This window comes from Convolutriloba macropyga, chromosome 3 (assembly GCF_964194025.1).
Source record: "Convolutriloba macropyga chromosome 3, txConMacr16.3, whole genome shotgun sequence".
Classification (NCBI taxonomy): domain Eukaryota; kingdom Metazoa; phylum Xenacoelomorpha; order Acoela; family Convolutidae; genus Convolutriloba; species Convolutriloba macropyga.
In genome coordinates, this window is record NC_134470.1 from 66855420 (window position 1) to 66881298 (window position 25879).

Genomic DNA, 25879 nt, shown 5'->3' on the forward strand with positions numbered 1-25879 from the left:
GTTCAATGAAATACCATGTAATTTTAACGCTTCTACAATTAAAGGATCAATAAATTCAATAGTATACCAATTAGCCATATTTATATAAAAAACTACAAATTTAACACTGTTCCAGTCAAATTTTGGCAGAAAACCTTTAACACCACTAAGCAGCATAAATACAACACCTAGTTCCAAAAATTTAACCCATGAATAGGTTTTAAATCCTTATTTAGACGCAAATCCATTTGCCTTTGAAAACAACCTTGACAACATTATTTGCGTTTCCACTGAACGGATTGATATTCAGATCGAGGACGCATTGACTCGTGCACAGATGGATGCAAGACGCCACTTCAGTGGAACACAGAATAATTCTATCTCCAAATTTATTCTCCATCTCCAACTTACAAACCCAATCCAGCGCAAAAAAGTCTTTCGAACTGAAACTGGAAAGCAAAAAAAATTAATCGCCCAAAAAAGATATCCGTGGTTTGTGGGACAATCTTGCACCTGGCAGTGTCGTCTCTCGTACAATTCTAACAATGACAGTAATCCAGGAATCTAGAGTACAAGATGTCAGGGTGCACAATACTGATATTTCGAAGTTCGGCACCAAAGCAAAACGAAACACCCCAGTTTGCAAAAACACCAGAAGAAGGCCATTACCCTAAAAGAAAAGAAATGAGGAGAAAATTGCACAACATACTAGGGACTCAAAAACAAATATCGGGGATAAAAAAATTTGCAATCGCCAATCCGACAACACAGGAATTTTTTTCGCTAACAGCAATATTTCAAAGTCAATATCAAGACAAAAACCCTCATAGCCGCAGCTATTGAGCGCATGTTGAAGACCCATCCCATCCCCCAATACTCCCGCCACATACATCTTCTACGTCTACGTCATCTTCCTCAACGTTACCGATGAGCTATATCATACTCTGGATATGGAAGACCAAGTTCAGTTTGTTCTGTTAGTGAATCCGAGTCTATTAAAGCACCAAAACTCCAACGTACAGAGAGAATTCAGTCACTTCAACGATTATACAGAAAGAGAACGCACGATCACCAGTAGAAGAAAGCAATTTCGAACTTCCTTCCCAATGACATTCGGTCTCAAACTGATTCCATTTGCGGTGTTATTACTTTCGTTTCATAAATAATGGAAAAGCAACGGTTTCAAATGTGATCTCTTGTTCATATTTTTTTCACCGAAATTTGCAATCCAATGCAGTACGTTTACACTAATAACTATGACTAGCTTTGGTAAGCAGCAAATACAAATTTTTAGATATGATAACCAGCAATTACTATTTTATATATATATATATATATATATATATATATATGAATGTATATATATATATATATATATATATATATATATATACATATATATATATATATATATATATATATATATACAAATATATATATATATATATATATATATATATATATATTATATATATATATATATATGTATGTTTTATTTAATTACTAATGAATTTATTTCTGTTATATAACCATAACGCGTTGTTTATTTTTCCAGTTTTTGTTTTAAATCATTGAAAAAATCAAGGATTTGCAAAAACAGTGGATATGTGGTACAGATGGGACATCTGTACTAGGTTTTGACCCTGATTTATTAAGTCTTGTGATATTGCGTTTTGATCACATGATGTTAATTTACCTCCGTCTATAAGAGAAGTCAGTTTCTTCATATCGTCCACATTTGAATAGTTATTCAGTCTTTCGACCAACTCAATCAATTTTAGTTGTACTCTCTCTCTCTCTCTCTCTCTCTCTCTCTCTCTCGCTCTTCCCTTGAGCTCATTAGTAGATTGAATAGAAATAAATATTTTTTCAAGATAAATAATTACGAGTGGAAATGCATCAGCTTTAATTGTAAATTTAAGAAGTGGTAATTTCAAGTATCACATCCAACGGATTCATGTTGCAAAGCCAATTCATCAAATTCAGAGGGTAATAATAATAAAAAACTAGACTACTCAAACGGAGTATCGCAATCCCCACTCATTGTAACGGTTATTTCAGCCCAGAAGAAAGACCAAAAAAGTATTTCCTTGAAATTTGCAGTACTGCGTGCCAAGAAAACCGCATAATGAAACGTGAATCGTTAAAAATGTTCATGATTTATTAACGAACAACAAGGTACGGTTTATAATTTGCGTGTAAGAGAGTTTTTTGCTCTGTTTTTTCAGACTCAAAACAAACCTAGGATCTTAAAGAGATTTATTTTGTTATAAGTAGTGTTTATTTATAATAATATTTAAACCTGGTTTATTTTTTCACGTCGCCGCTTTTAAAAAGCTGAGTATCTTTCAGCTGAAAACGACATCAGCTGAATAATTGAATCTTATGGAGGCTCGAAATGCTTCTGGCAGTTTTTATCCAATGCTAATATAAGCTTTTTGGACGGTTAATAAATGCAACTATATTTCACTGAAAGATATTAGACATTTTTTTACCTCCATTACGGTTGATCACGTCTTTTGTGTTTGAAATGGTTTCTGAGCCATTAATTATATATCTTAGCTTAATTTTGTGTTGTTTTTCAGTTAGTTTTTCATATTGTTGGCGAACTTTGCTGAATGTTGTTTTATGTTTGACTTTCGTTGAATGACCGGTGAGAAGCGATAAGATATAAAATACACCACTTCAGGGTCTGTGTATGCAGAAGATTTCGATTTAAAAACATTCGATATAAAACAACATAGAAAATAAATTTCCTGCTCTGTTAGTATTGCCAGATTTTTATTAGTCTGCCATGGTCAACAATGCAAAATTTGAAACTAATTCAGAAATTTACATTCAAATTCACACTGACTGTGATATTATAACTTTGGCGTTCGGTATAAATGTTGTTGAATAAAATAATACCAGACTAATCGCAAAGAATATTTACAGCGTAAACACATCAAAAACACATAGAACACTCATCGAAAGATAGCTGTAAAATTTTAATATTAAGCGTCTAACCATAAATGCCAGTAAAATGAGGTTAGTTTTGAATTGTCTTTGTGTTTGATAAATTTATTAATTGACATTAATAATGATTTTAGTACCTCAAAGTTAACCGGTTTTGTGTAGCTTCAGTTTCTATCGTGAACCCGGTGGCCCATTTCCGGACACTGTAACCAACTTTCTGAGATTCAGAAGACTGTGTGGAAACGTAGAGCGACACCATACATTTCTGTTGTGCTCACAGAGTAATAATGAGAATGCAATGCAGCTCTACAATGAAATTGAAGAGACCATGAGTGACATCAAGAGTAGTCTAGAGGTCAAAAAAGCAGCCGCAGAATCGGCTGCTGTTCCTTTTGACCTCAAAAAGCAAGACTGGGAAGAATATTGGTCTATTTTGGAGGATTTGGATGACCGTGCCCAACGACAGAGATCTGGATATTTGGTGGAGGGCGAGAGTTATCGTTCAGGTTCTTACTGGAATTTTTAAGTTCTTACTAGAATTTCTAAGTTCTTACTAGTGTAATGTTTAAGCAATGCGAATTCACAGGCCACGGCAGATAAATAAACAAAAATAAATAACGCAGGCTTTTCATGCCAATCAGACAATTATATCGAAATAGAGAGTTTTTTGTTTACAATCACTCAAAAAACTCAAAAAATTTACTCAAAATTATGTATATATTATATATATATATATATATATATATATATATATATATATATATATATATGTATGTATGTATATTTTATTTAATTACTAATGAATTTATTTCTGTTATATAACCATAACGCGTTGTTTATTTTTCCAGTTTTTGTTTTAAATCATTGAAAAAATCAAGGATTTGCAAAAACAGTGGATATGTGGTACAGATGGGACATCTGTACTAGGTTTTGACCCTGATTTATTAAGTCTTGTGATATTGCGTTTTGATCACATGATGTTAATTTACCTCCGTCTATAAGAGAAGTCAGTTTCTTCATATCGTCCACATTTGAATAGTTATTCAGTCTTTCGACCAACTCAATCAATTTTAGTTGTACTCTCTCTCTCTCTCTCTCTCCTCTCTCTCTCTCTCTCTCTCGCTCTTCCCTTGAGCTCATTAGTAGATTGAATAGAAATAAATATTTTGTCAAGATAAATAATTACGAGTGGAAATGCATCAGCTTTAATTGTAAATTTAAGAAGTGGTAATTTCAAGTATCACATCCAACGGATTCATGTTGCAAAGCCAATTCATCAAATTCAGAGGGTAATAATAATAAAAAACTAGACTACTCAAACGGAGTATCGCAATCCCCACTCATTGTAACGGTTATTTCAGCCCAGGAGAAAGACCAAAAAAAGTATTTCTTTGAAATTTGCAGTACTGCGTGCCAAGAAAACCGCATAATGAAACGTGAATCGTTAAAAATGTTCATGATTTATTAACGAACAACAAGGTACGGTTTATAATTTGCGTGTAAGAGAGTTTTTTGCTCTGTTTTTTCAGACTCAAAACAAACCTAGGATCTTAAAGAGATTTAATTTGTTATAAGTAGTGTTTATTTATAATAATATTTAAACCTGTTTTCTTTTTTCACGTCGCCGCTTTTAAAAAGCTGAGTATCTTTCAGCTGAAAACGACATCAGCTGAATAATTGAATCTTATGGAGGCTCGAAATGCTTCTGGCAGTTTTTATCCAATGCTAATATAAGCTTTTTGGACGGTTAATAAATGCAACTATATTTTACTGAAAGATATTAGACATTATTTTACCTCCATTACGGTTGATCACGTCTTTTGTGTTTGAAATGGTTTCTGAGCCATTAATTATATATCTTAGCTTAATTTTGTGTTGTTTTTCAGTTAGTTTTTCATATTGTTGGCGAACTTTGCTGAATGTTGTTTTATGTTTGACTTTCGTTGAATGACCGGTGAGAAGCGATAAGATATAAAATACACCACTTCAGGGTCTGTGTATGCAGAAGATTTCGATTTAAAAACATTCGATATAAAACAACATAGAAAATAAATTTCCTGCTCTGTTAGGATTGCCATATTTTTATTAGTCTGCCATGGTCAACAATGCAAAATTTGAAACTAATTCAGAAATTTACATTCAAACGCACACTGACTGTGATATTATAACTTTGGCGTTCGGTATAAATGTTGTTGAATAAAATAATACCAGACTAATCGCAAAGAATATTTACAGCGTAAACACATCAAAAACACATAGAACACTCATCGAAAGATAGCTGTAAAATTTTAATATTAAGCGTCTAACCATAAATGCCAGTAAAATGAGGTTAGTTTTGAATTGTCTTTGTGTTTGATAAATTTATTAATTGACATTAATAATGATTTTAGTATCTCAAAGTTAACCGGTTTTGTGTAGCTTCAGTTTCTATCGTGAACCCGGTGGCCCATTTCCGGACACTGTAACCAACTTTCTGAGATTCAGAAGATTGTGTGGAAATGTAGAGCGACACCATACATTTCTGTTGTGCTCACAGAGTAATGATGAGAATGCAATGCAGCTCTACAATGAAATTGAAGAGACCATGAGTGACATCAAGAGTAGTCTAGAGGTCAAAAAAGCAGCCGCAGAATCGGCTGCTGTTCCTTTTGACCTCAAAAAGCAAGACTGGGAAGAATATTGGTCTATTTTGGAGGATTTGGATGACCGTGCCCAACGACAGAGATCTGGATATTTGATGGAGGGCGAGAGTTATCGTTCAGGTTCTTACTGGAATTTTTAAGTTCTTACTAGAATTTTTAAGTTCTTACTAGTGTAATGTTTAAGCAATGCGAATTCACAGGCCACGGCAGATAAATAAACAAAAATAAATAACGCAGGCTTTTCATGCCAATCAGACAATTATATCGAAATAGAGAGTTTTTTGTTTACATTCACTCAAAAAACTCAAAAAATTTACTCAAAATTATGTTGTTTTTTTTTTACAAAATTATGATTTTTTACATCATCATCTGATTCAAACAGAAAAAAGGCTAAAGTTAAGCCCGAGAAAGTTGTGTAATTTGACACAATTTCACCTAGAAGTTGGCAAATTCTGGTGTGTATGTTTTACTATAATTATTCGGATAAAAATTCATAATTTTTGAGATGCACGAGAGAAATCTTTGGTGTGAACCACTATAAAACAATTGTCTATATAACTGTTATACAACTCTGCATTTAGTGAAAGTACGTCGCGGGCTGAGTTGAAAAAAATATAAACTAATTTTTGTAGACGAAAAATTACCTTGATCATATATTGCGATTTAACTTGTGAGAATTAGCTTGAAAAGGATTTTGACAGTTCGAGTTCAAGTTCTGATTCTGTGGGAGTTATGCGATTTTGATTACAAAACTGCAAAGATAATAAACAGACACAAAATAATGATCCGACACAAATTAAAAGACGAGGAAATTGTTCTTCCTCTTTTAGTTTTGTCTAATCGTTCTGATGTTATGAGAACTCTAATCATCTTGAAGCGAAAATAGTTTAAAATCAACAACGAGGCTCAGTAATGTGCTTTTGCACATAAAGTTCCGCCCCGCTCATCCGCATAAATGTCTAGCAAATGAGGAACAGATAGAAAACCCCCAAGAATTCAAGTATTTTTCAAAAAAAAAATTATGTATGAACTAATAGATCGCCTCCAACGCAAATAACTCAGTGGGCTAAAAAATGCCGCATTAATTTGCCGAGATCAGCCATTATTAAGAAAGCAAGTCACGACGAACAGCAAAATCAAACAACAATAACAAAACATTAATTACATCCAAAACTTTACGTCCATTTTTTAAGAAAAAAACGTATTAACAAGGTCAAAATAGCGTCAGATAAAACTGAAAGTAAACAAAATAACTTGTATTTCACTAGAAACTATCTGAAACTACTCCATACTAGGGCTTGGTCGCCATTAGACACAAAAAAAAGAAAAAAAAAACAAAGTTAAAAAATAATTTCAAAGTAATGAAAACCTTTACATTGCAATTGAAAAGTTCCAACATGCTTATGATCACATAGGCCTCTATATGATGGCATTAGGGCTGGTCAAAATTCATTTTTTTTTGCGGTTACAAAAAGAGCACGAATAGAAACAATAAACAAAACTTTCGAGAAAACGCTGTCGAAGCCGTAAAGCCCTTTTTTGCCTCTCAAATTATGGTCAATTGAACCTTCCTTAAACGCCTATAATTTGGTATGCGACCTCGCATTAATGAGAATAGTTAAAAAGTAGACAAAAAAAGAGAAAAAGGGCAAAACTAAATGTAGGTTTTGTATTTCTCGAAATCAATTAATTTCAAAGTCATAAAAAACATTAGCTATAAAATGAAAAATTTAAATAGGTTTTTTTATTCGTCCAAATAAACGCTTGAGATTGGTAAATATTTAGAATAGGTCTTACCTCTAAAAAAAATAACGTCAAATAAGACAAAAATCAAAATTTTTCTTTACTGAGGAAAAAATCGCGTCGAAGCCAGTAAATTGATAACGAATTCTTTAAAAACATTCGATTTTGTACATTTACATCTTTATTCGTCAACAATAATGTCAACAATAATGATTTGTAATTAACGAAACCAGGTAAAAAATAGACGAAAAAACAAAAATGCGAAGTTAACATTTTTTTAAAAACAATTGTTTTAGAAGTCATGAAAGCCATCAGCTATCTACTTAACCAGAGTATAGGCTCATTAATTCCATCATAAAAAACCGATGAGACGTTTCATTATCCAGGAAATTTTATACTACTAAAATGACAAGGTAAAAAGGACAATTAAAGACAAATGTAAAAAGGTTCGAATAAATTCTTCGAGAAAGGGGTGTCGAAGCCGTTAAAACCCTAAACTATGCCTTTAAAGACTTTTGTATGATAAATTTTGCCTTGTTTTGAATGATAAATTACGCCAATAAATTGTTATGTGAACTGTCAATAGTGTAATTATCTGACAAAAAATAAGCAAACGTTAAAAATTGGCCACTGCTTAAAAATAAAAAAATGTGAAATTTAGTAGTTTTAAAGCCAGGAAACCGTAATATAACCGTTATATGAAAATTCCAGAAAATTCTATTAAAAGTAACGCAAATTGGTCTAATATTCACAAAAATTTAAACCACGATAACGCACTCAAGAAAAAGAATTTGAAAAAATCTGTTTATTCTACGCCGACAAGCTTTTTAATGATACCACTCACAACCACTCACTACGATGAAAATATCGATCCGTCAAAATTGACTGAACAAAAAACCCATTTGAGATATAGTTCCTCCACCCACTCCCTGAAGAGGGGTGGGAAAAAATCTAAATACCATAGAAAAGTCTTATTATTTGAGTTAGTCGGTTCATGCTTTGAAGTACAGGATTATGATTCTAATTCTACCGCGACAAAAAGTGCTTAGTTTGTGTTTAGCTCATATTTCTGCCACACCTGGTTGTTTTTGCTTGCACTGTCTCATTTGGGGTCCCATGATTAGTTTGACCACCTCTTTGATATGCATAGGTCGTATATACTTTTCTCTTAATCATAAACCTATGCATCAAAACTCAAGAGCAAAAAATCCGTCAAACTGTGTCCTTTGTTAGAATTTCGATCAAACTATAGTCTTAAACTTAGTGAGAATTAGAAAGAAAGTTTGACTTACCAGATTAGAAAGACAAGCAATTTGATTTTGATCAAAGAAATTATATAAATGAATCGTCAAGAAATGGTGCTGAGAATCAATATTCGGTTCAAATTGGTGAATCTAGATAACTATTATTAGAGTTAGATTAATTGATGTAAAATCTTCCCAGCATGTATTAAATGATGATGATATCTCCGGAAGTGTGAATGAATTCTCAGAAAAGTGCAAATGCATTCCATTTATGGTTCCCTTTGCGACTGATTTGCAGAAGCAAACCATATTGGGTAACCTTTGCGACCCCCACTATAAATCACGGTGCTAAGATTAGTTTTGTATCTTGACTTTTTCACACTGATAATGGGTATATATACAGCTGATTTTTGAGTCCTTTTTCATCCCCAAATTCAAATCACCATCTTGATCTTATAATCAGATCTCTCCTGTAAATCTCTAAATTCTACTGTAAAATATCATTTTGTTATTCTCTCATTTTTGAGAAATTAATTCTTTTACTTAGTTAAAAACGCTTTTTATTCCGCTTTCGAAAGTCCATAACCCAACAGGTTATGGGCCCAGCAATTTTTTAAGTCGTAAAATTAATTTCCAAAACAAAACTAATTTGTTGTTGACAGTCATAATCCTTTTCTGCTTAGTACCTTTTCTTTTCACAACTGTTTTGCCTGCTCAAACTTCAATGGATCAACAGACAGTGAAGCTGCTGACCTACACAGGAAAGGCACAGGACTTTCCAATCTGGAGCACAAGATTTGTGGCGATGATGCAGACGAAGGGACTCTACAAATCACTACTGGGGACAGAGGAGCAACCCAATGAGCCTGCGCCACTGGCCAATGGGGCAACCAATGATGAAAAGAAGAACCACAAGGTGCTGAAGGATGCATATGAGAAGGAAGTTGCAGACATCAAGGAGAAACGGAACAATGTGTGGTGCCATCTGGCACTGACTCTAGATGCAACAACCCTCATGCTGATGAGACATGACTGTGTGGGAGATGACGGCATTGGAGATGGAGCAAAGGCTTGGAAGCTTTTGCAAGAGAGATTTCAGAGTGTGGAGACGCCGACAGTGGTGACTTTAGTGGCACAGCTTGCTCGACTGCAGCTCGAGGATTCTGAGGATTTGGACAGCTTCTTCATCAGAGGACAGGAGTTGCTCACAAGGCTACAAGAAGCAGGGGAAGCAGTCTCAGAGACCCTTTTCAACGCCTTGGTCCTCAATGGTCTGCCAATGAGGTATGAAAGTTTTGTCATACAGGAAAGCTTCAACCCGGCAACGAACTTCACAGAGTTGAGGAAAAGGCTGCAGAACTTTCATGAGAGCACGGTGCAGAGACACAAGGGACAAAGTGGTTCAGTGGCACTGGCAGTGAAGCGTGACTTCAAGAAGGGACCCAAGAAAGGAAACTGCTTTGTGTGTGGGATCCCTGGACACTTTGCCAAGGACTGCAGGAGGAAGGAGACAGCACAATGCAGCAAGTGTGGTGAGAAGGGTCACCTAGACAGGGCATGCAAGAGACAAAGAGATGGAGGCAAACATGAGTCAGTGGCAATGGGTCCAACATTGGCTACACCAGACGAGGAATGCTGGGCAGCTCTTACCCAGTGGAAGACAGCAGGCATGCTAGTGGACAGTGGTTGTACAGATCACATAGTGACGAACATCGATGCGTTTCTGGACTTTGTGCCCATTCAATCAGTGGTCAGAAATCCCAACGGAGAGGCTTCCAGAGTGGTGGGCAGAGGCTGTGTGAGGATCAGCATACCCTCAAACAAAGGGGAATTCCAATGCGAACTCAAAAATGTTCTGTGTGTGCCGGACTATTCTTCAAACCTCCTATCAGACTCAAGATGCACGGAGTGGGGACATAGCTTCACTTTCGAGAGAGGAAACAGCTGCATGAAACTCCAGAAGGGAACTCGGGTAAAACTAACACAAGAAAATAATTTGTTTTACTTACCCTGCAGCGTTCTAGAATTCAAGATGAGTTCCAACAGCTTGAAACTTGACAGTGCAAGGAAGTGGCACAGACGATTGGGTCATTTGAATCAAGCGGATGTGGTCAGGAATGCACCAGAGACAGTGGGGGAACTCGATGATGTATGCAATGTGTGTGCATTGGCCAAGATCACAAAGACTCCAGTACCAAGAGTGGCAGAGACCCAAGCAGAAGAGAAGCTGGAGAGGGTGTTCACAGACGTGATGGGACCTTTCAGAGTAGAGTCGCTGTCAGGGTTCCGGTTCTGCATAGTGTTTGCAGACCAGTACACGAAGTTTGTGTTTGTGGACTTGCTTAAGGCAAAGAGTGAAGCACTGGCCAGCCTGAAGAAATTTGTTCTCAGTGTGGGGACGCCCAAGAAGCTGAGGCAAGACAATGCGAAGGAGCTTCTCTCAGAGCAGTTCAAGACGTACTGCTTGGATGCAGGCATTCTACAGGAAAAGACCATACCAGAGACGCCACAACAGAATGGGTTAGCTGAGAGGTGCAACAGGACACTGCTGGAGATGGCAAGATGTTTGCTCATTGACTCAGGACTTCCCAAGATGATGTGGGGAGCAGCAATTCTTCACGCAGCAAGGATCAGAAACTTGGTTGTGAGACGAGGAGAAGAAAAATGCCCAGCAGAGCTGATGAGAGGTGTAAAACCTAAGCTTCCAATTAGTATATTATCTATTTTTGGTTGCACAGTCTTCATGAGGAAGAGGGACAGAGAAGTCAGCAAACTTGAACCCAAGGCACTGGAAGGAAAGTTTGTGGGTTACACTGAAGGAGAAAACGGATACCTGGTGTACATACCCAACACACGCAAGGTGATGGCAGTTCGAGATGTGATCATCAAGGAGTCTGAAGTGGGCTCAATCCCTGACAACAAAGAAACGGCTGACCTACTAGATGATGGGTCGGAACTGGGAATCTGGCACCCAGATGATGGTCATCAAGACAATGACAACAGAGAACGACAGGACACATCTACTGCAATAAAGGAGGAGTGGCATGACGCAGGGAGCGTGAATACTCAAGAAACAACACTGAGACAAGAGGCCTCGGATGTTGGAGAAACAGCACTAGATGAAGGATCTACTGCAACAAGAGGGAGTCACAGAGACTCAGATTCACTGGAAGACAGTGACACAGAAGACTTCTCACAGTTAGTGACAGTTGGCTTCAATGAAGATGCACTGGAACACGCGGACAGAGCGGAGCCCAGACGAGGGACACGAGCCAGGAATGTTCCGCAATTTTTTGGAGAAGTCAGGACCCATCTTGCTGTGACTGAGGGCGACTATGTGGAACCCAAAACAGTCTACGAAGCCAAGCAAGGTGACGATTGGGACCAGTGGCACCGGGCAATGAAGGACGAGGTCAAGGCACTCCAAGACAACGAGACTTGGAACCTAGTGAGACCACCCACAGACAGGGACGTCATACCGGGCAAATGGGTTTACAAAGTGAAATTGGGACCCAGTGGTCAAGTGGACAAATACAAAGCGCGCTAGGTGGCGAAAGGCTTCAAACAAGTGGAAGGACTGGACTACTTTGAGACTTTTGCGCCTACCTGTAAGCCAGAGACATTCAGGATTCTACTTCAGCTATCAGCGAAGCAAGGCCATGTGATGCACCAATTTGATGTCAAGACTGCTTTCCTGCACTCACCAATCGAGGAAGAAGTGTATCTGGAACAGCCACAGGAGTTTGTAAAACGCGGATCAGATGGGGAGAAGTTAGTATGTCGACTAAATAAATCAATTTATGGTTTGAAACAGGCTGCTAACAACTGGTACAAAGAGCTGGCAAACTTCCTACTGAGACAGGGGTTCACCAGAAGCAGGAACAATCACTGCTTGTTCGCAAGATCAGAAGCAGAGGATCACACCTTCATCTTGGTCTGGGTTGACGACATCATAGTAGCATCAAGAAGTATGACAGTGGTCTCTGATGTCAAGAAGGCACTAGAAGCAACCTTTCACATAGAAGACAGAGGGAGACTACACTGGTTTCTGGGTCTAAGAATCAGACGAGAAGAGGGCAAAGTCACAGTCGACCAAGAACGCTACATAGAAACAATGCTTGAGCGGTATCAAATGGATCAATGCAAACCCTCAAGAACTCCAGCTGATTTGAATTTGAAACTTCAGACAGCACAGAACGGAGACGAAGAAGTGGACCAGAGGATCTACAGAAGCTTGGTTGGATCACTTCTGTATCTGGCCAAACAGACGAGGCCAGACATCATGTTCACAGTCAACATTCTGTCCAGACACATGAATGCACCTACCAATCAACACTGGATGTGCGGAAAACGACTTCTGCGATATCTTCAAGGTTCAAAAGGTTTAAAACTTACTTACACAAAAGAGGCTAGTTATGATTTAGTGGGGGAAAGTGATGCAGACTGGTCTGGAGACGTGAACGACAGAAAATCAACAACGGGCTATTACTTCAAGCTCAACGGACGTGGCGCAGCACTCAGCTGGGGTGTCAGGAAGCAGGCCACAGTTGCTCTTTCTTCATCAGAAGCAGAATATCAGGGCATGGCAGCAGCAGTTCAGGAAGCACTTTACCTGAAACAACTTCTAGAGGATTTTGGCATCCAACAGAAACGTCCAATAGCAATTGGAGAAGACAACCAAAGTTGTATCAGACTCTGCCAAAACCCAGTCATGCACAAAAGGAGCAAGCACATCGAAACAAAGTTTCACTTCATCCGGGACAAAACGGAGGATGGAACTATTTCAATTCATTACGTTCCTACAGACAAAATGGCAGCGGACATCTTCACAAAGTCCTTACCCGTTTCGAAAGTGGAAACATTCAGAGCAGTTTTGATGGGAACAGACTCTACGCAATCAGCTCAAGTCTGAGTGGGGATGTTAGAATTTCGATCAAACTATAGTCTTAAACTTAGTGAGAATTAGAAAGAAAGTTTGACTTACCAGATTAGAAAGACAAGCAATTTGATTTTGATCAAAGAAATTATATAAATGAATCGTCAAGAAATGGTGCTGAGAATCAATATTCGGTTCAAATTGGTGAATCTAGATAACTATTATTAGAGTTAGATTAATTGATGTAAAATCTTCCCAGCATGTATTAAATGATGATGATATCTCCGGAAGTGTGAATGAATTCTCAGAAAAGTGCAAATGCATTCCATTTATGGTTCCCTTTGCGACTGATTTGCAGAAGCAAACCATATTGGGTAACCTTTGCGACCCCCACTATGAATCACGGTGCTAAGATTAGTTTTGTATCTTGACTTTTTCACACTGATAATGGGTATATATACAGCTGATTTTTGAGTCCTTTTTCATCCCCAAATTCAAATCACCATCTTGATCTTATAATCAGATCTCTCCTGTAAATCTCTAAATTCTACTGTAAAATATCATTTTGTTATTCTCTCATTTTTGAGAAATTAATTCTTTTACTTAGTTAAAAACGCTTTTTATTCCGCTTGCGAAAGTCCATAACCCAACATCCTTTGATGTTTCATCAGTTTTAGCGAATCTATTTTTACTGTTTTTCAGGTGAAGACTCGGAGAACGTCTCAGTACAAGGCTCATCTAACGAGGTGCTCTTTTAGATCCATACTTTTAATTTTTAAATCATAGCATAGATATGTAGGTTTTAAAGCACGTAGGAGGAGACAAGTGACAGTAAAGAGAAAATTAAAAGAAAGAACAGAAGTTTAACTCAGAAACCGAAATTTGACACAATTTTGTGACCTCGCCGATCCTTGACCCATATCTTCATTTTAAGAGGTGTCATATATTTGTTAAATGAGTTATGCGCTGATTGTATCACTACAAATAGCTACTTACAAGTTCTAATTAAGTAGAGCTTGGAACATTTGATTCTGAGAACCCAATCAGCTTAACTTCGTCAGACTTCGTAGCGGGAAAAGTCCAACTTTCTTTCAATTATCACAATTTTTGTAAGTGTTTGTTTTAGCTACTAATTGTTTTTTTTAAAAAAAAATTTTAAAATTTGAAAAATATGCCAAAATTTAGGCCAAATTAACATATCAAAGATTGAAGAGTATCAGTGAGCCAAAATAACATATTTTAGGAAGTAAGAAAAATGGACTCTCTTTAATATAATTCAAATGGTCGCATTAATGTTCGGTTGTAATACATTCAAGTCAGCTGGCCGCTGAAGCATGGCTATGGCCAACCAGACTAGGTCAGATGGGAGGACGGACGGTAGAGCCGAACGGGCGCAGAGCGCAATGACAACAAATGAGATTCAGAGCCAAATATTTCCCGTGCACTGATTGTTTGATATTAAAGCACTTTAAAGTCAGTTTTTGTGTGAAAATACTTACTAAATTGCCTAAAGAGGATCTATCCTTGTTCGCAACCTCCCCTCACCCTCCTCGTGGTGGGGAGAGGTCGAGTGGAGCATTTCCCGACCACACAACATAGATAATAAAGCGATGACAACTAATTGAATCACCATTTCCTACATTTATTGCACTTTAATTTAAACCGGTCAAGTTTTTTGAACAATCAATTTTAAGCGGTCGGTTCGGATTTTCAGTTTTCTCAATCGGTGCTGCGCCCGTTGGCTCTAATTCCTAGCTCCGGCCAAAATGACCTCGATTCTTGTTAACTAGCTTTATATCATCACTAGTTAATAGTAAATTGGATTTTATTGCTCATTATTTAGCGTCACTTTATTTTTCGTTCCTCTTTTAATCAACCAAACACAATTCTTTATTATGAATTGAATACAAAATTCAACCAATGAAAATGTTTGAAAAAACTTTTATTATTTTTGGCTATCTGAGAGCACATCGAGAACGATCGTTTCCTCAAAAAAATAAAAGTCAATTTGACTTTTTCACCATCAATGCAACAACTGAGGAACTACATCTATCGCAATAACTCGAATTTGACCAAAAATTTTCAGAGAAAACCTGAAGAGACAAGATTTGGATCTATTCTGTTTCAGCCCCAGTGTTTTTTATGAGCCCCAGTTACAAATTATATGTTGTTATATAGCACGTTACTATGTAAGAAAATAGCATGTGCGCCTGTGGTTCATTAAAAATTTATGCTGACTAAGCTGGGGGGGGGGGGGGGGTTTGGCAAACGGAAAAGATACCAAAATTTTTGTGCCAAATGATCATCCTCTGCTACCAACGCAAATTGATATAAGCATGGCCATCTTCAACCCTGCAATTGTAATTAATAGGGTCTTTTATTTTTTATTGCAATTAGTAGTCACTTTGAGCCTAATATGCACCAGATAACCAATTTTTTAGTTATTGCAGACGATAAAAGATTTAGTTGATTCTATTGACGCAAAATAGTCTCACAGCATGGAGAAAAAACTTGCTGGGAACTTTTTTGCTGGCGCACCCATTTCTATGTAGCCGTTATTTTAGCACTCCCAAAATCTACGTTTTTGCTAAATGTAAGAGCGATATTTGCATTTCATTGAAACAAGGGAGGCTAGGTAAATTGAAGGCACTTTAAGAATTGTTTCCTTAAAAAATCTAAAAATATCAGCAAGCAGAAAAGATCCACTTGCTGTATGTCGCCATTCCTGTAAAAGTAGATACTAAATGGTTATCACTTAGAAACAATTGTTCTTACTCATTTGAGCTCTGCGATAGTAGTAGCTGACAATTATAATCTATAAACGAGAAATGGTCGCTTTCAAAGTTCGCCTTCAAAAATGACATTAAAATTGTTTGCAAACATTGGTTGGTTTTCTTTCATATTTTTGGGTTGCATATTATAGCATTTTTTAAAAAGAAAATAAAATTTGACATTGATTGTATATATAGGAAAATTTTAGGAAAACTTAAGAATTTAGGAAAAGAACGTTAGAAGATGATATTTTGAATTATTCTGTGATCAATTGTATAAGTACCAAATATCAAAGTCTTTTTTCAGTTTTGAGAATTTTGGTTTGTTTTGTTTTTGGTCTCAGCTGTCGACTTTTAGGATTTTCTCTCCAAGAAAATCATTTGATTGCAGCGAAAATTGAGATTTGGCCAATTTTGACAGTCATAATTTATTTTGCTTAGTTCTTAATGCCCTTACAAACGTTTTATTAGAATGAGTTTCTGATTTTTGTTTGCTTAGCTATAGATGTTTTACTTTAAAAAATGTGGACGTACTGAACTTGCAGTGTTTCTCGATATTTACAAATGTTTTTTTTTGAAATGAATAATAATTCATGCTTTATTTTGATTGTTTATTAGCACCTCGTTTGGTGAACGCAATCCGAACATTTTATCGGGCACAATTTTTTTAACAAATTTTTAGTCATATTTTCGCAACAAGAAGCACAAACACTAAATAGAATGTATTTTTGATTCCACTACGCTCTCTTCTTGCATGATAATTTGCCTGTTGATATAGGAAGCCCGAATGTTTAGTGTACAATAAACAAAAAAGCGGTTTCGAAGAAAAAAGCCCGCAATTAAATTTACATAGGAAATAAACCCCGATGGAATTAACGCCCCCCCCCCCCCCCCACCGCGGAAATAGACCCCTCTTGACTACTATAAAGCTGCGCATTTAGCGCGTTTGGCCATGCCTCACGAGCCATGGCCATGTCTTAGCGATTCTAGGGGCTTGATATGAAATTATGCAACAATGGTACGCTTTACAAGATGTTGTTGTTTTTTATTTACTAGAGTGCTGTGTATACGGAGGAATGGTTTGTGCTGCGGTTTAAATACACGAGCGACTTCTTGAAGCAACTGAGCGATGTGATGAACGACTTCATCAAAACTCTCTCTGGCATAGGTTCCGTCACTCCAGCTGGAATCCGTCAAATAGACACAGGACCCCAAAGTGAAGACTTCAACCGTGCCATGTCGGACCTGAATAAGCAGATAAACAAATTCGAAGAGGCGCGCCAGTTGATAGAAGGGCTGGAAATAGATACAGATGACCAAATTATGCAAGTTATTCGCGAGAGTTTGGCATTGAAAAAGAAAGAATGTGTTACTCAGCTCAACCAGATGAAACAGAAGCTGATGCAGTTTCAGAGAACATGCCAGAGAACTGGGTCTGGAAACGGAACCTCATCTCAACAGGATCAACATAACACAGAGGAACCCAACGAAATTGATTTGCCCGATGACGTAATATCAGCGAAAAGGTTCAAAGTCGAAACAGGGCCAGTAGTTCAAAACGCATCAAGTTGTTTCGCCAATTTCTATTTGTCATACGCCCTCAACGAGAACAATTTTATTTACATTCTTTTCGAAGAACGCGAAGGTCAAAAACATAACAGGAAACAAGTGATTTGTGAGTTTGAAATATGCGATGGAAACTTGGTTATGCTTCGCAACAGGAAGGTATGGTCAGAAGCAAGAACTTTGAGCAAAATTGCGATAAGCGGCGGAAAATTGTTTGGTGCCACTAAAGAAGCTGGACAGAATGGCTCAGTTGAGCAGCTTGATGTTGTCACTCTGCGAAGTCGGGATAGAAATCCCATCTCTCCAGCTGTTCAGTATGACAAAGTAGAGCATTTTCTGCTTGTGGGAACCCCTGACAAACTCATTACGATGGAATGCCAAGAAAATCATAAGAACTTGTTCTCAATTTTTGCCAACAAGCAACAGATTGGACAGCAATCGGCTGATATTCCCCCAAAAATGCATGCATTCCGTTCCTTCTACCACGGAGATTATCTCTTCCATGCTGGGGAACAGAGCAACGATTTGGTCGCTGTCAAAATTCTTGAACAAGGAGAACTTCTGGAGCAGTTTGAGGTTTACAACTTGAAGTTAGAGTACATGAACAGTGTGCATGGTATTGTTGGAATTGATAAAGGGTCTCAGATATACATAGTTGCCATCCAGGGGGATAAACTATGCAGGCTGATGATTTACGAGTTCACATTGCGGCCTTCAAGCAACAAATCTATTCCAAGTATTCAACTTGTTCAAGTTGAGGACCTTAAACACGAGGTCATGGCATTGATCCGAACGGCAAATCGTGATAAAATTGTATTCTTGACTGTCGAAGAGAAAATTGGGATTCTTGACTTAAACCTAATCAATGATGAAATCAATTAGAAATTAGTTTGGGTGAATTAATTCAACAAGCGTCTCTGAAATATCTCCAATTGATGAAAACTGAGCATGGGGTGCAGATGAAATTCATGGTCCCGGACTGAGCTCACGTTTTTTTCAGCGCTGAATCATAATTACTTTTGTTCTGCATATTAGATTGTCAAGTATCATGATAGTGCTTAGAATTGAATTTCTCAATGAGGTCGCATTTATGACATTGCTTTCAATGTCAATAATAAATATTCTGTTAGTTTTTCAGTTTTGATTGAATTCTCTAGAAATTCCTTTCAGAAAATTTGTACATATGAATTAACTAAAGCACATCAAAATATACCATCGATTGTTACTATTGTTCCTCAACAACCGGTTAAAATAATTCTAATGACAACAAGGAAGCTTGTTAATGTGCGTTCGCACATGATGTTCCGAGCCGGGCTCCTCTCCCTTTTTGACATAACTGTCAACCAAATGAAGAGATAATAAAAAATAGATCTTTACACAAACTACTAAATGAATGACATAATGCCATGACTGATTACAGCGCCCACGAGATCTCACGCTATTAATAAGACTACAAGAGAAAAAAAATAAACCAAAAAGTAGGCAAATAAAAAAATTATAACGGCAAAAATTCAACATCTATATATAAAAGCACCTAGTAACAACGTCAAAAAACAATCTGAAGAAACCTTATCTACACAAACTTCCTATTCCGTTGCTATAAAACAGATTAGACTTCATATTATTGAGATTAGGTAACAGGTTAACAAAAAGGAGCCATAATGATGCGATATTCAAAAACCAATGAATAATTTTTAAACCAAATATTTAAAAGCGTCTTAAAAAATCATTAGCTTTTAACGAATAATTTCTTGACAAATTTACTGAAAAGTCAATACGAAAACAATGGAATCTGTCTTTGGTAAGACTAAGCTACAGAAATGATAACGAAAGGTTGAGAAAACTACAAATAATTTGCGAAAACAAATTGTTGAAGCTATAAAAATATTTGGTTGTCATCCAAATATGTTTTTTCTTTCTAACATTGATTTAAAAAATTCAGTTAAAACTATCCTGAAGGAATAAATATGTTCACTTGGGTCTGATTTCAAATTCATTGGGACCTGTTACGCGAAACTGTTTAAAGAAGAGAAAAATGAACATAAATGTTGACCACTAACAAAACTTTTATGAAAACGCATATTGTTCAACAAAATCAACATCAATTGCGTCATAATATCAATAGTCAATTTGACGAATATAACAACAAAAACCAAAATGTTTGGAAAAATGTTTGAGAACAAATAATATCATAAATTTTAAGGCTATTTGCCATAAACTTTATGCATTGAGTAACTTGTTTCAATCAGCGCTCAGTTAGAAGCTTATGAGACGCAGCTATTAACGACTACATAAAGAATAAAAAACAGGCAAAAACAGCCAATTGAAAAAAAATTGAGAGAGATAAGTGTCGCAGCCATTAGGAAATGAACCATTCAATAAACTTTTTTTAATTTTCAAATAATTTTTTAACAATAATGGGATTTTTTTTGTAACAATTTGACTTCAAAAAACCAACAAACGTGGACAAATATATTGAAATTACAAAAAATTTGAGAAAACCCGTAGTATCAAAGCCAATAAACTCGAAAGCTTTCAACGGAAATCAATAAATAATAAGTTATTTCAAATTAAGTTTCAAGGCGACGGCAATATTTTGTGTCATTTTTAAATTGTCAATAATTCATCACAATAAGTCGTATGACTATGAAACCGACAACAACAGGCAAAAACCTAAAAATCAGTAGAAATACTGCTAGAAGACATTGTCGAAGTCATCAAAACCATACAATTCAACCTGCAACTTTTTTATGATTCATTGAAAACCATTTCTGTGTAAATAAGAACTGGCAATAATAGGGTAATTTGATAAGATTTGAAACGAATTCAAAATTGTGAAAAAGAAAACAAAAATTGGAAAGCAAATTATGAATATTTGTGGCATCCAAGTCATAAGAAAGGGGGTCCTTTCAATGATGAGACTTACAGATCACAGAAAGAAGTTTATGATCGGTTTACGTCCCAAAAAAAATAATGTTTTATCAAAAATCTGTTTTTGAAGTCTCATTAGCCAGGAGCTGTCTACTCAAAGTACTACATAGGTTCACTTACTACTCTTTAGGAGACCTATTGTTTTTTTAGTTAACGAGTCTATGTCATCAGACTATAAAATTTTATTAAAATGTCAAAAAGAGAAATGAAAACTGAAAATGCAATAAAAATTGCGAAAACTCAGAGTCGGAGCCAAAAGAAAATGAGCAATGGCTTAAAAAAATGATTGTTCATTCTGTACTATTTGACTGTAAACGAGGTTTTTCATGAACAGAAACTAGATTTGAAAAGTAATTAGTCATTAAGTGACTGGAAAAAATCAAAAAAATTATCAAAATTGGTTTTTAGAATAACATCTCTCAAAAAGAAATCAATTTCTTTTGTAGTAAATTTCCCTAAGAGACAAAAACTGCTCTTTTATGGTCCGTTTTGTCTGTTAGAATCACAATATTGTTTCATTTTTAGCATAAAATGTTATTTTGAATTGATATCTTTTAGGAAAAATTTAACAAAAAAGTGAACAAAATCATGACAAACATCACGTGTTCAGACAAAATTCTAAACTCGAAAACACCGAATTCAAAAAATCAATTTAACTCCAAACTCCACGCTGGAGGAGAATTTTAATGATACGACTAACAATCCTCTACGATGAATATATCGATCGGCGAAAATTGTCTGAACAAAAAAAACCCATTTGAGTATACAGTTCCTCCACCACAAGTGAATTCGGAACAAAAATTACAAACTAGTATTATGTGAGCCCCGAGAAGTGTTTGCTTTGGATTGAATATGCATTCATATATATATATATATATATATATATATATACATATATATATTTATATATATATATATATATATATATATATATATATATATATATATATATATATATATATATATATATATATATATATATATATATGCTTCTCAGTTGCACGCAATGCAAATCAAAACATGTGCGAGTCGGTTTTAAAAACGACACACGGAAACGAAACCCCACTGAGAAATAGTAAAAGAAATCTTTTTTCATGAACATAAACAATGTACTTGCAGGGAGATCAAAGGCTTAAACAACCTGTATAGAGCCACCGCAACTCAAATTTAACGATTCGAATCACTTTTGTTACGTTAATTGATTATTGATTAATATATTTTTCATCAAAAGGAGCAAAATTTCTTCGGTACCACATATGTAATTGTCCCGAAAATATGCAAGATTAATTTGGCGTTATCAAAATTTAGTCGTACGAAATAATTTAGTCGTACGAAATTGCTTGCTTTGCCTCTATCTACATTAACAATCTTCTTAGAAGGTTGCCTCAATCTATTAAGTATCCTCTTTGTATTTTTTTTTGTTGTTTTGCTAATTTTAACTGGATTCTTCTTCTAATTGTAATTAACCTAACCTCTTCTTCATTAAAAATCTCCTTATAAAATCGTTTTGTTACGCGGTTTTTTCTATTTAGTTTTCTGGTAAGAACTATAAAAGGGACGTATATGTGGAGTTCTCTCACAGTGCATAGTTTATGTTTACTCAAACATTTTTGACTAAATCGTTCCTCTTCAAATTAAAGCTAAATCGTATCTCTTCAAATTAAAATTTTCCAAATGGATATTTGTTATTTTTCATTTTTCTTGATCTTTGTTTTACCTGTTGTTACATAGTTTAATACGCCGTACTGAACAACTGGTTGAATATAGATAATATAGATGCTAATCAACAATTTTTTGGTCAAAAACTTTAGAAAATATCTATTTTTACTCATATATGGTGTAATTGGTGTATTGTACTCAACTATATGTAATTATTTGTTAGTCGAAGGTTTATAATTTTCAATACTAATTGATAATTTTTTTTCAAAATTCTATTTACAGTTAAAATTACAGTATTAGGTTTGTACTTCTGAAGTATTGATGTGCCATCTGCAAATAATGATATTTGAATCCATAAAAATTCTTCAGGAAGGTTATATATATATATATATATATATATATATATTAGAAGGAGAATGAAAGAAAACAGAACCTTGGTGAACCCCTGTATGCATCTTTTGTACGTTATAATTTCTGCTGTTGCGGTGACAAATTGTTATGAAAAGATAGTTAGAAATATAGTCTTGCAAAATTGTTAATACTGGTCCTCTTCAACGGTAACCAGCACAAAATCGATTCAAGGACGTACAGATAATTTTTACTCTATTGCTATTATTAGCTCTGATTTTTTCAATAATTTCTGTAATTGCTTCTACAATGATTCTTTTTTCTCGGATACCAAATAGCCTGCAGTGCTACAGATTAAACTTTTTTTTAGAAAAGAAACAATTATTGTTTTAAACTTCGTTCAATAATTTTGCTGATTACAGATAGCAAAGATAAAAGACAATAATTGGGCAATCTAGTTTCCTTCTTCTCTTAAATAATAAAATTATTTTAGCTGTTTTTGGTACATTAGAGAAAATTTTTTCCAGATCACTCTATTAATCAGAAAAGACAAAAAGTTACTGATTTCGCAATCGATCATTATCAGAAACCTTTTTTCCTACGGCTACTGATTGATCTTGCAGTCTCTAGAGGACTTGATTGTCTAAAGAAAAGAGATGAACTGCACTTATTAACACCTTTTGGTTTTACATGGATCGAGAGAAATGATAAATGATATTTACCACAATTAAAAAAATATTTCTTAGGCTTTTGGCGTTTAAATTTTTTACCTAAAGCTGGTCCTTACTTCAGTTTTTCTAGAAATTTTTCTTGATTTTAAAACACTTTGATTTTTGTCCCAGTGTAAAATTAAAAATTTTAAGATAATTTTTTATGGATTCGTCAACAAATTTTTGATTTTTTTTCCTGTGTTTTTTATAGCGTTCCCAAAAATTTTGGGTTTTCCAAAAAAATGTGTAAATCTTCATATTTGTGCCGACGAATTTTTGATGTCATTTGGTAATCCAACCCTTGTTTTTGTTTTTATTGATATACGATTTTTTTGGAAGAAAAAGCTTTGACAATGCTTTTCTTAAAAAAGCGTTGGTCAAGGCAAAAGTGTTAATGAGATGCCAATTTTGAAGTTCTGCTTTAAAATCCTGAAAAGCAAAGGACATCCAATTTTTAAGTTGATTTGAGCGAGAGTCGTTTTCAGATTTTTTTCCAGTTAGTCATTAAAATCAATGCAAGTGAGATATTGTCAACTTTTAATAACCTGTTTTGCCTAAAACGCTGAAATGGTCGGTTGAAATGGTTTGGTCATTGTCACAGTAAATGACAAAGTTGCCGAAGCTCAAATATTTTATAGAAATCATAGCTCTCCTTGAATTCCACTTACCATGATGCTGTGAACGAAAAGATTAATATTGAAGTCCCCGCAAACAACATGTATAGTTTCAGTTCGCAAACAACATGTATAGCTAGATGTAAACTCACTGTTTCCATGAAAAAATCATCGTTTGCGTTAGACAACTCCTACAAAATTGACAATGCAAAATTAGGTGTACTGTAAAGTGCAAAAATTGTAAGCAATTGTGTATTATTGCTGATTTCACAACGTAATATCTCAATTTCAAGGTTGTTTTTCAGGTAGATCCCAACATCAACTCCTCGTTTTTTCCTGGTGCATAAAATATCTTGATAGTTTTCTATTTGGAACAATATTACATTGGAAAACTCGTTAGTCTATGTTTGAGTTAAAGCCACTACCAAAGGGTCGTTTTTGCTGGCCAATTGAGTTAGTTCATCGCAATTTTTGCTCAGTGATATTATGTTCTGCAGTAGAACTAAAGTAGACATTTTTCTGTCTATTTTACCTCATTGCTCGCTGAATTATGACAGGAGTCAGAAAGAAAAAAAGAGAGACGCAGTTTTCATTCAAGAAGTCTTTTAAAAGTTCAAAAAGACTTAGGGTTGTACTTATTTAAAAAGTCGTGAAATATAGCGGACGTCGTCATGTTTGAGCTAAACTGTAAATTAATGTTTAAAATAGGTTGGTTTGCCAAGAAAGTCGCAGAATTAACCTGTTTCATTAGGTTCGATTAAATCACAACGGAAGTATCAGAAACACAATTGTCTCACTTCTGTAATCATTCTCAAAAACATTCTCAAAAGTAGTTCCGGGGAGTCCCAGAAATACGTTCTAGCTCTTAAAGATACCTTGTTGTCGGTGTTGTTGCTCCGCAAAAGTCGCAGTACAACACAGTTACAAAAAAAATAAAAATCAACTTTTGTTTTTCGTAATGAGAAAAAAACCAATACAAAACCTTCTGTTTTTTTTTAAAATTTAGTTTACCAAAACCAAAAAAAACGTTCAAGAGATATCATGTGATTGCTCAATGGAGACGCTTAAATAGAAGACAACACAAAAACTGTTTCGTTACGGGGACACAAATATTGAGTTTAGATGGATAGGGTTTTTCTTCGTTTTTATGCTTAAGCTTGGAAGTTTTTGTTAATCATTTGCCTTTTTCTTCCGGAGATGTTTTCAAAAACTTTCAGCACGTACACTGGCATCCTTCATGCAATCAAGAGTTTGCTTCCACTCTCCAGTGTTTTTGACGTTTTCCCGAGCTTGCTTTTTGACAGGATTTTTCACCTTGTCGATATCATTCAGATAGTACACACGCACAAATTCTTTTTCATCGCTGCAATTTTTAAAACACAATATTGAAATTCTGCAAATTATTCACGTTATAATCAGCCTTTGCTTTTGCTTTTCAGCTTCGGAGAATATACCTTTTTCCAGAGGACCAAGGGGCTCGTTCATGTATATATTCCTTTTATTCAACGGGTTCTTTATACCTCTTAATTTGAGCCGGTTTTTCATAATCACTGCCCTTTGATGAAATTGAACAAACCTAACGATGACAGTGGACACAATTCTTGCTGGTAATGGTTTGCGAGAAGGGAATACATGATACGCCTTTAATCCACTCTCCGTGATGCATTTAATGGTCAAATATTTTTCAAAAATTATATGATCTCCTCGGCCGGTGCTTCGTGTTTAATGGCGTCGAAAGGAGGGTGTATACGCTTCCTGATTGCTAAGTCTATCGTCTAGTTCGTCAAAAAAAAATTTCCAAGTCTCTAGCTTTTTGATTCGTAACCTTACTTTGTTATCGA

General features: G+C 35.5%; 2 protein-coding genes across 2 annotated transcripts in view; both read left to right on the top strand.

Annotated features, from left to right (window-relative positions):
- Positions 1-25879, top strand: part of LOC142336383 (uncharacterized) — a 547349-nt gene that overhangs the window by 36129 nt on the left and 485341 nt on the right. The window lies entirely within an intron of this gene.
- Positions 5181-18913, top strand: LOC142337222 (uncharacterized). Its single transcript, XM_075386358.1, has 4 exons — positions 5181-5262; positions 5353-5696; positions 14142-14185; positions 17267-18913. Exons 1-4 carry the CDS (start codon positions 5258-5260, stop codon positions 18656-18658), a joined length of 1785 nt encoding a protein of 594 aa, XP_075242473.1. The 5' UTR covers positions 5181-5257; the 3' UTR covers positions 18659-18913.